The sequence below is a fragment of the Rhamphochromis longiceps genome, linkage group LG9 (genome assembly GCF_057381845.1).
Source record: "Rhamphochromis longiceps isolate RC_006_pf linkage group LG9, R_longiceps_female_GT1.1, whole genome shotgun sequence".
Lineage (NCBI taxonomy): Eukaryota > Metazoa > Chordata > Actinopteri > Cichliformes > Cichlidae > Rhamphochromis > Rhamphochromis longiceps.
Window position 1 is genome coordinate 4927021 of NC_140565.1, and position 16020 is coordinate 4943040.

Consider the following 16020-nt stretch of genomic DNA (forward strand, 5'->3'; position numbering starts at 1 on the left):
TATTCTATTTATCCCCTTCGTATATTTTATTTATATTGTCTCTGTATTTATATATATGTGTGTGTGTGTATAACTCTGTAACTTCTGTCGGTGCTGTGCTTTTTTGGAAATCGAATTTCAGTTCAGTTCAGTTCAGTTCAGTTCATTTTTATTTCAAACATTTCAAACATGTGCCTTCACAATCATTACAAAATATCATTCCATTATTTGTTTGAAAAGGAGTAGGCTGAAGTATTTACTTATTTGTCCCTACCCCCTCAAGTTTTACCTCTCATTCATTTAATTTTTTTTTGTCTTAAATTAAACAAACAACATATGAAACATATAAACATATGAAGTAAAACAAAACATAACATACATAAATCAAAAACAAGAAATTAGCAAGCCCCACCACAGTATAGTTTCTTTCATATGAAAAATACAGAATGTGTATATTTGCAGATACACAAGTTATGGAAAAACAACAAACCAAAACAAAACAAAAAAACAAAAAAACAACCAAAAAAGAACCGCAACACCATTACCAGCAACATTACCGTCCTGGGTTAACCCCATTTTCTTCATTCTTATACTTATTTAAAATTAGGTTTTTATATTTTACTTTAAACTGTTTTATGTTTTGACTGTCTTTTATTTCTTCTGTTAGACTGTTCCATAATTTAACTCCTGCAATTGAGATTGACATAGTTCTTAAAGTTGTTCTAGCACTTTGTATTTTTAAATTCCATTTCCCTCTTAAGTTATACCCACCTTCTCTTTCTATGAACAATTTACAAATTTCTTTGGGAAGCAATTTATTTCTGACTTTATACATTATCTGCGCTGTTTTAAGCTTCACCAAGTCTTGGAATTTAATAGCTTGCATTTTGACAAAGAGTGCATTTGTATGGTCCCTGTACCCTACATTATTTATTAATCTAATGGCCCTTTTCTGTATTATAGTTATTGTTTGTGTGTTACTTTTGTATGTGTTTCCCCAGACCTCTACACAGTAGCTCATATATGGCAGTAGTAAAGCACAGTATAAAATGTGCAGTGCTTTCTGATCCAACATATGCTTTGCTTTTCCCAGGACGGCAATGCCCCGTGCCAATTTCCCCCGAACATAAGTAATGTGTGGCTTCCAACAGAGCTTGTGGTCAATGATCACCCCAAGAAATTTTATTTCATTTACTCTTTCTAAATATACATTGTCAACACATATTTCTACTTCGATGTTTTTCTTTTGGTTTCCAAACAACATAAATTTGGTTTTATCTAGATTCAATGATAATTTATTTATATCAAACCACTTCTTTAATATCGTTAATTCCTGTGTGATCATTTCCAAAACCTGTGGCAACTCCACACCTGAACACAGTATATTTGTGTCATCTGCAAATATTACAAACTTTAAAATCTCAGATACTCTGCAGATATCATTTAAGTACATAATAAACATTTTTGGACCCAGTACTGAACCTTGAGGTACTCCACAAGCTATAGCCATCAAATTAGATTTATATTCATTTATTTGTACATATTGTTGCCTATTCCCTACATAGCTTTTTAACCATTCCAAAACCACTCCCCTAAACCCGTACTTTTCCAGTTTTTTTAATAGAATTTCATGATTAACAGTATCAAACGCCTTCTTTAGATCTAAGAAAACTCCGAGCGCATACCTCTTATTATCCATACATTCCGTTATCTTTTCCATTAAATCTATCAGTGCCAAAGCTGTTGATCTGTTGTTTCTGAACCCATACTGACTATCTGTCATTAATTCATATTTTTCCACAAAACTGTCAAATCTTTTTATGAAGAGTTTTTCCAGTATCTTAGAGAACTGGGAGAGTATTGACACTGGTCTATAGTTAGTAAAATTATGTCTTTCACCGGTTTTGTAAATGGGAATAACTTTAGCAACTTTCATTTTTTGTGGAAAAACTCCTTTTTGAAACGACAAGTTGAATATATATTTTAATGGTTTTACGATACCATCAATAACTGTCTTTACCGTTACCATATCAATATCATTCCAGTCTGTACTGGTTTTGTTCTTAAGTCCTCTAACCATGTCATAAATCTCTTTCTCTTCCACTGCTCTTAAAAACATTGAGCTACTATTCCTTTCAATATTTTCACCAGTGTCCCTTTCTATTCCATCAACCTTTATTTCTTCTGCCAGTTTTGGCCCTATGTTTACGAAGAATTCATTAAAGCCATTTACTATCTCCTCCATGTTATTAATACTTCTTGTCCCTTCTATAAAGTACCCAGGGTAATCATTATTCCTTGATTCATTTTTGATTATTCTGTTTAATACATTCCATATATCTCTTGTGTTATCTTTATTGTGTTCTAACCTTTTAATGTAATACTCTCTTTTACAGGATCTCATTATATTAGTTAATTTATTTTTGTAAGTTTTATACTTCATTTCAGTTTCTATTGTTCTCTTTTTTATGAATTCTCGATATAGGGTATTCTTTTTTTTGCTGGCATTTTGTAGTCCTTTTGTCATCCATGGTCTTCCTGCATAGTTGTGTTTCCTATTGATTTCAATTACTGGGCAGTTTTTATCAAGTAATGTGTTAAATGTTCTTAAAAATCCTTCGTAAGCTTTATTAACTTCTGTTTGTTCATATACAATATTCCAATCTTGCTTTAAAAGTTCATTTCTAAGACAATTTAAGGTCTTCTCTGTTCTTATTCTTTTGTAAATAATCTTATGTCCATCGTTGTTCACTTTATAATGGCAATTATACGATGCAAAGACTGGTAAATGGTCACTTATATCATTGATTAACAGCCCACTTTTTATCTTTCCTTCTATTATATTTGTAAATATATTATCTAATAGAGTTGCACAATGAGATGTTATTCTGGTCGGTCTTGTTATCAGTGGAAATAAACCGATGCTGTACATGGAATCAACAAATTCTTCTGTACTCTTATTATGATTTGGATTCAATAAGTCAATATTAAAGTCCCCACAAATAAACATTCTTTTCTGATTTATATTTGTAAATAAGTCCTCCATATTATCCTTAAATATCTCAATCTTAGATCCTGGTGTTCTATATATACAACTGACAATTAGGTTTTTCCTTTTTTCTATAATTATTTCCACTGATAAACATTCCATCACTCCATCAATAACAGTTGTCATTCTTCCCATTCTTTTGTACTTTAGGTTCTTATCAATGTAAAGTGCCACCCCACCTCCTTTCTTGTTGATCCTGTCTACATGAAGGAATTCATATCCATTTATTTTAAAGTCTTCTTCTTTTCCAGGAGTTATCCAGGTCTCCGATATGGCTATCACATTGAATGGCTGTTCAAACTGTGTTATGTAGTCTTTGATGGATTGAAAGTTTGCATATAAGCTTCGACTATTAAAGTGAACCATTGTTATACCCTGTTCTACCTTGAATTCCTTTTTAAGTTGCTCATTTGTATAATAATTGCATTCATTTGTCTTATTGTTAAAGAAATTACAATCAGGATCTATGTTGCTGTCATACATCAATGTCTTATTTTCAATATCTATATGAGTTGTTAGTTGAAAATTGTCAGACATCTGCGTTGGTTGTGCACTTGGACGGTCCCATCATATTTAGCACTGCTTTGCATTTATCAGTTATATTTTTCTAGTTCAGTCATCTCTTTGATGACTAGAACCTTAGCCTGCTCTGGTGTTCCATTTAACTTAATGAATATTTTACAGTCTGACGTCCAAGTTGACTGTATTTTCTTCTGTTTTCTTAATATTCTTGCTTGTCTTGCAATGTCTGCATTTTTCTTGATTAGGTGTTCATTTAAATAAACATTTGTACCTTTTAGCTTTCTTCCTTGCTTGAGCAGTTCTTTTTTCTGTTTTCTATTAACAAAACGAATGATAATGGCAGGTATTTGATTTTTTCTCGGAAGAGGATGGCATCCTTCAATATTTTTACTGTCCATTTCTATACCTTTGCTTTTAAAGAAGGCCATTACCTGCTCTTCCAAAGAGCGTAGCTCTTGCTCGGGTGGCTCCCCTCTCTCTGCTGCTGCTACCCGTGCGTATGTCTGATGCTTGGTTTCCAGTCCTGTCACTATCACATCATTTACTCTTGAATATTGTTCCAGATCTGACACCCGTCCTTCCAGCATAGCAATCTTCTTGTCCTTTTCCTCGCTCTGCCTTCTTAGTTCTTTAATATCATCCATTAAATTGAGTATCAGTTTTTGTTGTTTTGAAATTGTTGTTATTTCTTCAGACATAAAGTTTAGGGATTTCTTTATGTCCTCCAGTTCCTCCTCATTAACGTTTCCCAGAGGAACCCACCCGAGGGATTAATAAAGTTCTATCTTATCTTATCTTATTATTGAAACTGCAGACATTAAGGTGCTATTCATCATATCTCAATGTGCCAAGAACACAAAATCTGAAATCCTTTTAAAATTATTTATTTATTTTTACATAGTTCAGTGTGGAGGTAAAGGTGTCTGTAAGAACTGGTATTACCAATCAAGCTAGACTGACTCATGTACAGATGAGGACAAAATTATTAGGCTAACTATGAAATTTTACGTTTTTGTCAAAATGTCTCCATTTGCAAGTGATTTTCCACATAATATTTCTAAAAATGCTAGTTTTCTTAGCATAACAATAACAGAATTATTTTAAAAATAGAGAAATGACATGGTTCAGTATTATTAGTCCTCTGAAACACTGGCCTTTTGAATTTAGCCATAGCAGAAACCCCTGCTGTATAATTGTGCTTTCACTGTGTAATACTTCAAGCTCGTAAAGTCAAGTTAAAACTGTAAGTTAACTTTCAATTTAAAATGTTGGCAAGGGTTTGACATGTCAAGTGACAAAACCTCATGCCAAAACCAGACAAATCAGTTTAGACATGAGAAAAAAAGAATCGTTGATATGCGCTAAGAAGGAGATGGATACACAAAGTTATCACAGCATTTCCAAGTGTCAAGAACTGAAGTGATGAGTATCACTGATAAATTCAAAGAATGCCACAGAGTACAGAACAAGCTTGGAAGAGAGAGGATGTGAATAACTGGTAAAGAACTACCTCTAGAAGACCAAAGTGATTGTTACCGAGTGGCCTCAGTTTACTTTCTGTGAACTGAAGGTGCAGATTAATACCAAAGACCCATCAAATTTGGAGTTTGGGAGATTCACCAAAGGACTATGGGTGGAACTGCTCAGCAGACCTGTGAAACCCTTTAAAATTACAATAACTGACTGAAGAATGAAGCAAAAAGGGTCCACCATTGACTATTAGCCTCAGAAGGGCTCGTAAGTTTGACCTTGGTAGTGTTTGGTTTTGGGTAAATAACTTTGTTTCTGTGTGCAAAGTACAGTAATGTAGAAACTAGGATGTTTGGAAAAGCTGTGTAAAAAAATTCCTCTTTTTAAAAACACCTGTGGCTCTGCTTTCTGTGATTAGTATTCGGACTTGTGATGACGCAGAATCGAACTGGTCTGATTTGACCAGATGTCTAATCTAGATAGACTGATGCTTCAGTGGTGCTTTTCTATCCCAACTGAGCTCTCACGGCACATTATTCAATTCTTTTAAAAACTTTCTGTCAAGCTTATTCTTTAACAGATTCTGGCAATTTGGCTTCAACATCCTACACAAACCAAGATGCTCAAGGTCTAATCAGCAAACAGACTAGGGCAGCTGGGAGTTAAATCACCAACCTTCCAATTGGTCAACCCAATGAGCCACAGCCACTCCAAGTTTACAGCACCTTGTAGTCTCAAACAACCTCCCATTCAGGCAGTAAAGAGCCCCAAACTTGGCTTCCAAGATCTGACATAGAGGCGTGCTCAGAGTAGTATGGCTGCAAGGCATATGGTGGCTTCTGATCAGAAATTGAGCATTCAGTCTGTTGTGGCTTGTCACACATGCTGTTGACCTCTTACATCCACAAGCAAGGGAGTGCTTTCAATAGATCATCACCAGAGAGTGATAAGACGAACCCAAACACTGTCTGCCAGCAAACAGGGAGACTCTAAGACTCTGCACTTAAGATAAGATGAGACTACACAGAATTAACGGTGGATAGACTCAAAGTAAATTATAATGTCACCATTGAACTACTGATTGACAACACCTGAAGAAGAAGGTTATAATGTGAACAGAAGGAACCTTATGTAAAGCTCTATTCAGAACCATGATTAAATTGTTGACTCAGTTCTGTGGCTATTTAATAGGTAACTTTAGCTGTTGCCTTGAAAGCTGAAGCTAATTTTGCTAGCATGCAGGTGTGTAATGTATTTTACCATGATTGTGTTATATGTGGGCTTTGCCTGGGAAAACAGCTGCATAGTTTCTTATCTTATTGGGAAAATATGAAATTTAAAGAACTGTTCAGTATGTGTAAATTCACAGTTAATTTGGATTATAAAGTGCTTCACCCTTAGTGGTTTTCCTCAGTTAGCCAAAGAAGAATAAAGATTGATAAAGATAATGTCAAAATCAAAAAACTGAAGTAGGCTGATTTCATAGACTTCATTATCAGTAGTTAAAGATGTTATTGCAGAAAGCTTTGATCAATCAGAACAGAATATTGCAAATGATGATAAAGATACTAATTTTTAGGTCTTCCTAATGTCAGTGCTGCAAAGCTTGAGCTCCAAAAGAAAATGTTTCATATGGTATGTCTTTTCAACTCCTGCGCCTGGGTAAAAACCTTACAGTTGTCAAAATCTACTCATCCTAATCTGTGGCTTTCCTATTTACAGAGGATAAGACTGATCACACTGTCAGACTTATTGCTAATTTATATCTGATGATTATACTGTGTGTGGATGTTAAACAGTTCAAACGAGGCAAGAGGAATGAAGGCAGTCAGGAACAGTTTATTAGCTTTAACTTTAGAAACCATCAGAAGAAAATCCGCACGAGACGCTGTGTGAATGTTTATCCTTTCATTTTTCGTTCCATCGCTTCTGTTTGGTTTGGTTTAAACAAAAAAGAGCTGAGCACCAAAAGAGGTGAGGTTTCAAAAAAGACTGTGGCTTGAGTTAAAATTTTACATTTTGAAAACTTGATTTTCTGGGTTGGTGTTTAATGCTTGGCCCTGCCACATGCCAGAGTGTCCTCGGCTGTGAATTTCAAGTGTCTCTGGATGGCTGGTAACAACATGCCATGATTTATCTACTGTGTATGAGAACAGGTGAATATGAAATGCATTGTAAACATTTTTTTAGAACTGTGTAAAGGTCAAAAGTCACTTTATAAACATAGCTCTGCTAGAAGCAAGTGGTGTTATTATTAGTGTGTGCTCAAATATGGGACTTTGCAGGAGTGCTGGACTTTTTCATATTTTAAGTAGCCAGTTATCAGACATTTTTAATCTACTGGCCCCCATATTTCACATATTTTAATTTTGATCATAAGAAAGGCCAGTGAAAATTTCCAGGTTTTATCTTTAATAGTTTTTGAGATATTCATGTTTAAACACTGCTTCAGGTTTCAGTGTGTGAAAAATGGCTTGAAACGTCATAAAATTATTTGAAGTATATGAAGCTAAAATTTCATAGCAATCATTTTATGTCCACACTTTGTGACATAGATTTTTATGCAGAGATGGATGAGCTAAAAGCCCATGTTTATTTGAAATTAATTGAAGCTAGTCTTTCAGCACTGATACGTTTCCCGATGTGCAAGTTGCCAATTCCATAGTGCCATACTATCAGAGACGCAGAGTCTTAAACGAACCCCTGATAAAAAGTTGGGTGATCACTGTACTTATTAGTTTGAAGGATGCAGTGTCCACGTGTTCAGCAGAGGTGAGTGGATGACAAAGGCAGAATGATGAAAAACAGGGCTGAGACAAGACAGACAGGACATGGAAATTTGCTGATGAGTGGTTAGGCTGGTAGCTAATATTGGACATTAAGTAATAATTCTAGAAAGCGGAACAATGAGAATATGGATATCCCCAACAAGGGATACAAATTAAAACAAGGAAGAAGTGATTTTACATTACATAGTTACAGAATTCAACTTTGAGTCTATTATCCCTACAGGAGATTCCACGATCAAATATTGGAGAAGTCATTAAATCATTCTTCATCCACCATGTTTCCTGAACACAGCAGCCTCCCTGGTATGGCAGAGCAGAGCCTTTTTCTTCTGCTCACAGTCTGACTTGATCTTCCTCAGGTGACATATATAGACTGCACACGCAGCCCATATAACCACCGTTATAGTGGTTTGTAAAAAGCAGGGGCTGAAATTGATGACTTGAACCAGTCCCAACATTGAGGCTGAGGACAATTAATCGTGCCTCGTCGTTAAAGACATCTTCTTGTTACAATAGAGCATGCCAAGTCTATCTGTGAAGTCACAATGTAGGAGCTGTGCATACATGCAGGCAGAGAAAGCTATGGCTCCTAATTCTTCTCATTAATCACCTGTCTACTGCACATCCTCTAGAGAAAAGCGCCCTGGTTCCTCTGAGGTAATTACAGCACTTGAAGGAACGCTCTCTGCAGCAAATGCTTATAAGTAGCCATCTTATCCCTCAGTCCTCCTGCCCTTCATTTTTTGTCTGAACCGTGGAGCCAATAGCTTCTATGTCCTCTGGAGAAACTCATTCTGTATTGTGCAGCTCTTGCTCCTCCTCAGCTTTGTAGTCAGCAGGCTTTTCTTTTTTTATTTGCTTCTTTTTTTTTCCAGGCACGCATCCATTTGGCATCCGATGTGGGATAAATAAATTATAGCCTCTAAAATCAATGCTCAGTCCATGATGTAGGCTGTAGGCTTAGTGCTTGCCACCATGCTAGAATTATGCTCAAACAGAGGCATTTTGTAAGCCCAGGAGCCACACTGCTGTTCACTGTTTTTTGTGCCATTGTGAAAAGTTATTCTCGGCTGTCTGACATTTTATTATTCGTCATAAGTTTTCCTAGGCGGTATTACTTTTCACTGCAGAAGCTGATAGAGGTTTTGAGGTGTGATTTGTCTCAGGAAGCTGTTCATTTGTTACACATCATCCTCGTTTGAACCGCTTTTGTTTTCTTTTCCCACTAAATTCACAGCAGCATCTGGAAGCTCTCTTTAATTTCTCCACAGAAGCACTCAGAAAATCTAAAAATAAATCAGAAACCGTGGCAAGAGTGGCATTTACTTTTAAAGACAGAACAGTAGCGATGCAGTCACTCAGTCCGTACGCTGTGTGTTGATGTGGTTTTGAAAGATTTATAGCCTTCGGTGCATAGATCATGCCGTCTCTCAAGGTTGTCGTAGGACTGTCAGAGTTGGTTTTAGGGTTTCTGACACTGGACTCGCATAAAATGTATCTCTAAACATGTCCTGAAAGTGGCAGGTTTCTATACTTTGCTCATGCTCCCTTTCTCTTTCTCTGCATTTCCAGATGGAGATGATACAAGAGCCCGATCCTGATGACGAGGGGACGAAAATAAGTGTAAGTACAAGAACACATCACGTAGGCCATTGCTTCTCGGCCATGTGCCGCCGTGACCAAAGTTGGCAGTGTTTCATTCCGAGCAAACACAACAGCAGCTGATTTTCTCGAATAATACACCTTCAACCAGAGAAAGGAGCTAATCAGTGAAATCAGTGGCAGTGTATTATTACTGTCAAAGTGGTTCCCTCCCTGCGCTCATGCTCCACCAACTATTCCGCCCCTTTTCCTGACACTCTGTATGCGCCTTCTGTGCCCAGTGCACCACACAGCCTTCCTCTAAATGACCTCATTGGAGCCCTCAGACACTCAGGCAGGCATGTGTAATGGAAAGTGACAGATTTACGATCAAGCGAAGTTTGTAGATGCTGGTTTCTTAGAAATTGGGTCAGTGATTTTCTGTGTTATACACGGTCCTTGCCTGTATGACAGTCTTCTAGCAGAAGACGAGTATTTAAATATTCTTTCATTTCAGTAATTAATGTGTTATTATTAAAGGGAACTTATTATGTCTCGTCTTACATTCTGTCATATACATACTCTGAAGTATGTGTGTGCTCTTATGTGTAGTGGTTAATACTTATGGTAGAAGTTGGCAAAGTGTCAAATTATGGGGTCATTTTATGTGAAAGTGAGTCAAAAGCTCAGGCATCCAAGTGGCCTGTTTAAGAAGCAGCCAATCAGAGAAAAAGGTACTCAAATTATGAGTCTCAAATTGAGAACTGGAATACAAAAAAAGTCTCAAACAAGAAGGTTGAGCCAGTATAACTACACAGAGAATCTGTGACCCGAACATGTTATGTTTCCCCATACAGTGTCAGTGTTAGTAAGTATATTTGAAGTTTTGTTAATGTCTGCTGACTGCATGCAAGTATACATTTGCGTCCGACAATTTTGATTGTTAATATTTAGCGCAGGCACAGCTTCTGAAGCAAAACTGCCACAATAACATTTCTAAAATACCCAATTAAGCTGATTGTAGCATAAGACTGAGTTTGTGTCATTCTTAAAATAAAACAGCAACACAAAAACAGCGATACCATCCTGTTCATCCCTGTACTGGGACTGAAGCATAGAAATGTAGCAACAGATGTAGCAGTGTTGTTCTTTTTTCTGTTGCAGTGCTTTCAGAACAGATTGGTTGTAGGGATGGCATTTAGTCTTTGATTTACCTTTTTGTTAGCACTGAAGTAAAAATGTCATCTTTTTCCCAGAGGCTATTTTCCATTGTGACGTTCTCCCTAAAGCCAACAAAGAAACATACTCTATCCCATCTATACAAATGATGTCCAGTCCCATAATGAACTTGACAGTGTTTTTTTTTCTTTGTGATAATGTCATGTGAATCAGAAGATGGAAAATTTACATGTGCCTGCACAAAGCTCTACGCTTTTACCAGCATATAAAACCGCTTCTCTTAGATGCCACCAAAATTGTTTTTCATCAACATAAAAACGTTTTTCATTAAACTCAGTCTGCAAAATCACAAAATGTTCATACCGAAAGTGTGTGTACTCGTCCATGTTAACCATGAATTGAAACACGGACCACAGTATACTGATGTTTTCAATATTTAACCAAGAAAAAAGCTTTTACCTTAATCCTAATCTGAAGTGCTTTTTTGTCTTGATTGAGAGAACATAGCGATATGTCTGTCCTTTAAAAGTATATAAAAATTATACGTCAGTATAAGGAGAAAGAGGGTTGTGAAATGAGCCGAGCAAGAATCTGCCTGTCATGTGTGCCACCCATACGACTAGTTGAACTGCCGTGATTAACGCGCTTGGCTGACTTTGCTGCCCTGCTCTCAGAGCCGTACAGAATCACTCCTTCACCCCTTATTAACAAATGCACATTTGTGGGTTTTAGAGTGGTTCGTAGACTTGACAGATGTTTTCGTCCTTGGCGCTTAATTATTTACCATCAACCTTAGGAAAATGGATGGTCGTGAAATAAAGCGTACTGTCAAACAAATCAGTTTGTTTGACAGAATGGGTACAAAAATAAACTATATAAAAAAGTACAGTTTATTAGAATAAATGACACTGAATTTGTGATTTTATTTTTTTAATCTTATTATTTCCACATTCGAAAAGTAAAATTAGGATATGTTCATGTCAAATTTTGGGGAAAACCCAGAGTGTGAGAGTTATGTGTTGTGCAAGCAACTTGTGGTATTCATCATGCCATCAAATGTTGTGACAGTCTTTTTTAATTACTCTAACAGACTGTGAAAGTCCAGGGCAATGACATCTCACACAAGCTGCAGATCTCCAGAGTCAGCAAGAACGATGAAGGTCTATACGAGTGCCGTGTGACACGAGCTAACTACGGAGAGATTGTGGAGTACAAGGCCCAAGCCTGGTTGAAGGTCAACGCCACGTCCAGGCCCCAACGACCACTGCCACCTCCTGAGAAGAACTCCCTACGGCACCTGAAAAACAAGAAGCCAAGAAAGTCCAGCTCATCACTGGGGCAGGACATGAGTTCAGACCAGAGGGTGGTCTCAACTTCCACCTCTCACACATCCTCCAATACAGCTAAACACAACCCCGGCTCAGGTAAGGCCCACAGGGAGCGTTACATAAAAAACTGTGGAACACACAAAAAACCCTCCCATCACTTATGTTTTCACTACCACCATGAAATCCTGATTTGCAATGCTCTTGACACATTTGTGAGTCACCTACTTTGCTTAAAAAGTCTGCTTGGTTAAAATTCAAGATTACCAAGGATAGAACTTAGAATGAGGTTATTCAGCAACTGAGCTTACAATCGACTTCAGTTTTAAGAACTAACGTGCTCTCAGTGGAGTAGGAAAATCACCAGCACAGCTGTAATAGCTCAACATGACTACTAAAACTACATGACTTAAAATACTGTATGTGTGCACACTAAAAATACACCATTGATTACCATGAGCCTTTTCACAAAGCTGCTAGCTTCCCCTGAAGGCTAAAGACTGACAACATTTGCAGCATTAACGCCTGCTTGAGAAATCCAAATTCATCTAAGCAAATATTTAGCATTATGTGTCTACTTTGGTGAATTCAGAGGAAGCAATTAAAGCTTCTCTTTTGCTCCACAAAAGTGACATGATTGGTTTGAATGAACTGAATTGGTAGATACTAAGCTAATGAATTGACTAGCATAATAGCTAATTATTAGCAAAACTTTGTTAGCAGTCAGTTGTCTAGCTCCAATGTTTTTAATGCACAAAATTGTGCAAAAGGCCATGGCAAAGTAAAAAGAAGAAGAAAAAAACATACACAAACTCACTGTACTGCAGAAGACCAGTGTTTTAAATTTTCATATTTTTAGTAAGCACGTATTGAAGCAGAGTGTGATTTATTTAATCTCATGTAGCATGTTATATTTGTCTTTTCTCAGTAGCCAGCTACAAGTCAATCACCTCCCTCTAACATCCCCAAAATGTTGCTTTAGGCTTTTAACAAATTCTAGGAGATAAGAACACTTTCTACTCTTGCATTCTTTTCAGTGAACACCTGTAAGTTTTCAAAATCATTTAAAGACTTTACTGTTAATGTCTAAGGCACTATATAACCCAGCCCCCAGCTGTGTTTAAGAAATGTTCATAAGCAGCCTAAAGTCTCCAGGCAGGACTCCTTGGGGGTCTCCACCTCCCCACACACACACCTTCTTACAGAGTGTCTCCTCGCTGTAGGCTCCAAGCTGCAGGCTCTGTGACTACACAGCTTAGTGTCACAGGCCAGCCAAAGCTGTATTGAATTCTTTTACAGATTTATTATAGTCACTGCAATATCAGTTAATTGTTATAATCATTCCAACATATAGCATTTCATGTTTTTTTTACATCCTCAGCAGCCCATAGCGATATAAAACACAAACACAGAGACAACATTAGGGCTAATCACAACATATAGTTTCACCATAATAAATTTTTTACCCAAAAAAAGATTCGCCATTGAACTGCATAATGCTGGATATTTTAAAAGATGCTTAAATGTTATTATAATGCTACATAAACCAGCTCGAAATTACAATTACTTTCATTTAGGTGTAATATAATATTATGGCTAAGAATATCAACTCTACCTCTTTTCTTTAAGTATAGTGACGCTGAAAATCTTTGTGTACCATGTCATGCCTAAACATCTGCATTGAGCTCCCGGAGAATAGTGATGTTGAGGTCAGCTGAGTTTCCACTGAAGCAGTTAGACAAAAGTGAAGAAAACACAGCAGCCAATCACAGCCAATAGAATTTCTCTTCAGTCACCTCTGTTGCTGAAATTTTATAGATTGTAAATAATTTACACTTCTGAGTAAAGGTTGATAAAAGTCAGCCAGATATTTCATCCAGCATATCCCATTAGACATGCCAACCACGGGTGAACCTAATCAAAAGAAGATTTCTGGCTCTGTCGATCAGCTGGACACCAGCCGCCAACCATGACATGTTAGTGAGAGGGAGAGAAGGTAGGCGACCCCAAAAGCAGTCTCTCATAGCGTATCACTATATATAACCACCTATTAACCCTGCCTGTTTGTTGCTGACCAAAAGAGGATGGTTACCTGAGCAAACCTACCTGTTAAGTTGCTTTGAGTGTCTTTTTAGGGTTTTTTCTGGTAGAGTTTACTTAAAAATGGCTTTAACAAAATGATTGTGATATTAAATCAGCATATTTTGCACGGGTGTTGATTTATCATTTTCACTTCAGTGTGTACAATCGAGGAAACTCATACGTCACCATTGAAACCGCAGGCGCCTCTGTAGTAACCTCCTCTCAATTTTCCCTCATGTGGTTTTATATTAATTTTCTCTCTCTCTTTTTTTTTGACTATCCGACTATGTTATAATTGCGCTGCTCCTCATCTCTAAATGCCAATCATTTCTCCACTGGGCAGACATTTCAAACACAAAGTGGACCCTGCTCTGGGCTCAGATAGCCCTCTGCACCGTGTAGCGAAACACAGAAAGATATTACTTGCCACTGAATAGAGGTAAAAAGTTGAATAATCCCCAGGGCTGCAGAGCCTGATATTATGAGGCAGCCAAATTATGCTGACAACTGTGTTGCAGTGAGTCCTCTGTGTGGTGTGTCTGACACTGATAAATGCCTCTCTGTGGCTGCTCAGGCAGCCTTAGCCCCCTTCTCTGAGCGGCAGAGAGGTGGTACAGCTGAGGGCGACAGAGTTCTATTACAGCCACGCTCAGGTTTGAGGCAGATGAGCCACAATAGGCAAATGGGCTGAGATGAAATTAAACCTGGGAGAGTGCAGATATTTTCCTTTTCCGCATTGCTGCATCTGTAAACAATGAGGCGCTTTCCAGATGGGAGAATGGGACTGAGGCTGGTGGAGCGGCTGCAGTAGCAGAGTGGTTTGTTCACAGCTACTCCCCACCAGTGTGTCAGCTGTTGTTAGATCACAACTCGGCCTCCATCGTTCCTGGCAGTGTTGTTCTGTCAAAGCTCAGAGGTGACCGGAGCAGGGGAAAAAAGGAAAGAAAAATGTCCCCCAAGCCAGACTTGTCCCTCTGCCCCTGAGGCTAGCCTTGTTCCCGCACGGAGGTAAAAACAAATATGGACTCAGTTTGATTGCATAAGCATTCATCCAAAAAAAGAGAAAAAAAATCACTGACCTTGTTTTAAAGAACTACCATATTTTTTTAAACTGCCTCAACTGCGTATGTCTAAGGAAAGAACACCAGTGAGTCATCATTCCAGTAGGTGGTTGGGAACAGCACGACTGCTGTTCGTGGCTGCATTTCTATTGCTCAGGCACTCACATGCAATGGCAGTGTGTCGCTTCAGGTTCATTAATCTAATATGGGTTCTTCCTTACTTGTCTTGTGGGTGCATCTAAATCTGTCTGCTATGTGTGAATGCTCAGCAGGAGGCAAAGCCCGGTCCTGAGCACCACTGAAAATTCACGGTGGATGAATGTAAACGTATTTGTTTTAAATGATACTTCAGCTGTGGCATTTTCAATTTTCAGCTACAGCTTTGTTATTTTCTGCATTGAAAGGGCTTATACTGACATCTACTGATTTGTTAAAACCAAAGTAAGGGTGCTGGGTGGGATGTGATCGTACATGCATATATTAGGATTGCAAGTGGTCCATAAAGGACAGCTATACTGGCCTCAGTCTGGATCAAACCTGATGGACTACACACAGCCCAGTTTTCTAGTTAAAGCCGTTGCTTCAGTGCAGAAATGTTTCTTGCAGTGTGTGTTCCTCAGTACCAAGTTTGTTCCCACATACTTGCTGGTTCCTACTTGAATCTGGAGCCCAGTCTTCTGAGGATGGACTTATATCTGAAGTTGAAATGAAGAATTTTCAACTGGAGCACTTGTTCCTGTTGGAGCACAGTGACACAACAGTCCAAGATGGCAACAGTGCACCAACAACATTAGCAAACTAAAACTTTCATTCTGTATTACTACTGTTACAATGTGACTCGTTAAACAAGCCACACCTACAACAATGACTGGGTTCTATTCATGAGTTTGGTTGCTTCCTTTTTTTGTGCAGTGCAACAAAGTAGTCACCCCAAGAGTGATGTCACTCTCAACTGGAACAGCCAGATAAATGAAATGCATCAA

General features: G+C 37.8%; 1 protein-coding gene across 1 annotated transcript in view; it reads left to right on the forward strand.

Annotated features, from left to right (window-relative positions):
• Positions 1–16020, forward strand: part of vstm2a (V-set and transmembrane domain containing 2A) — a 113257-nt gene that overhangs the window by 80100 nt on the left and 17137 nt on the right. Inside the window, exons 3-4 of the mRNA XM_085417736.1 lie at positions 9382–9432; positions 11660–11993. Of these exons, the coding sequence (XP_085273862.1) occupies positions 9382–9432; positions 11660–11993 (385 nt within the window). The remainder of the gene's footprint in view (positions 1–9381; positions 9433–11659; positions 11994–16020) is intronic.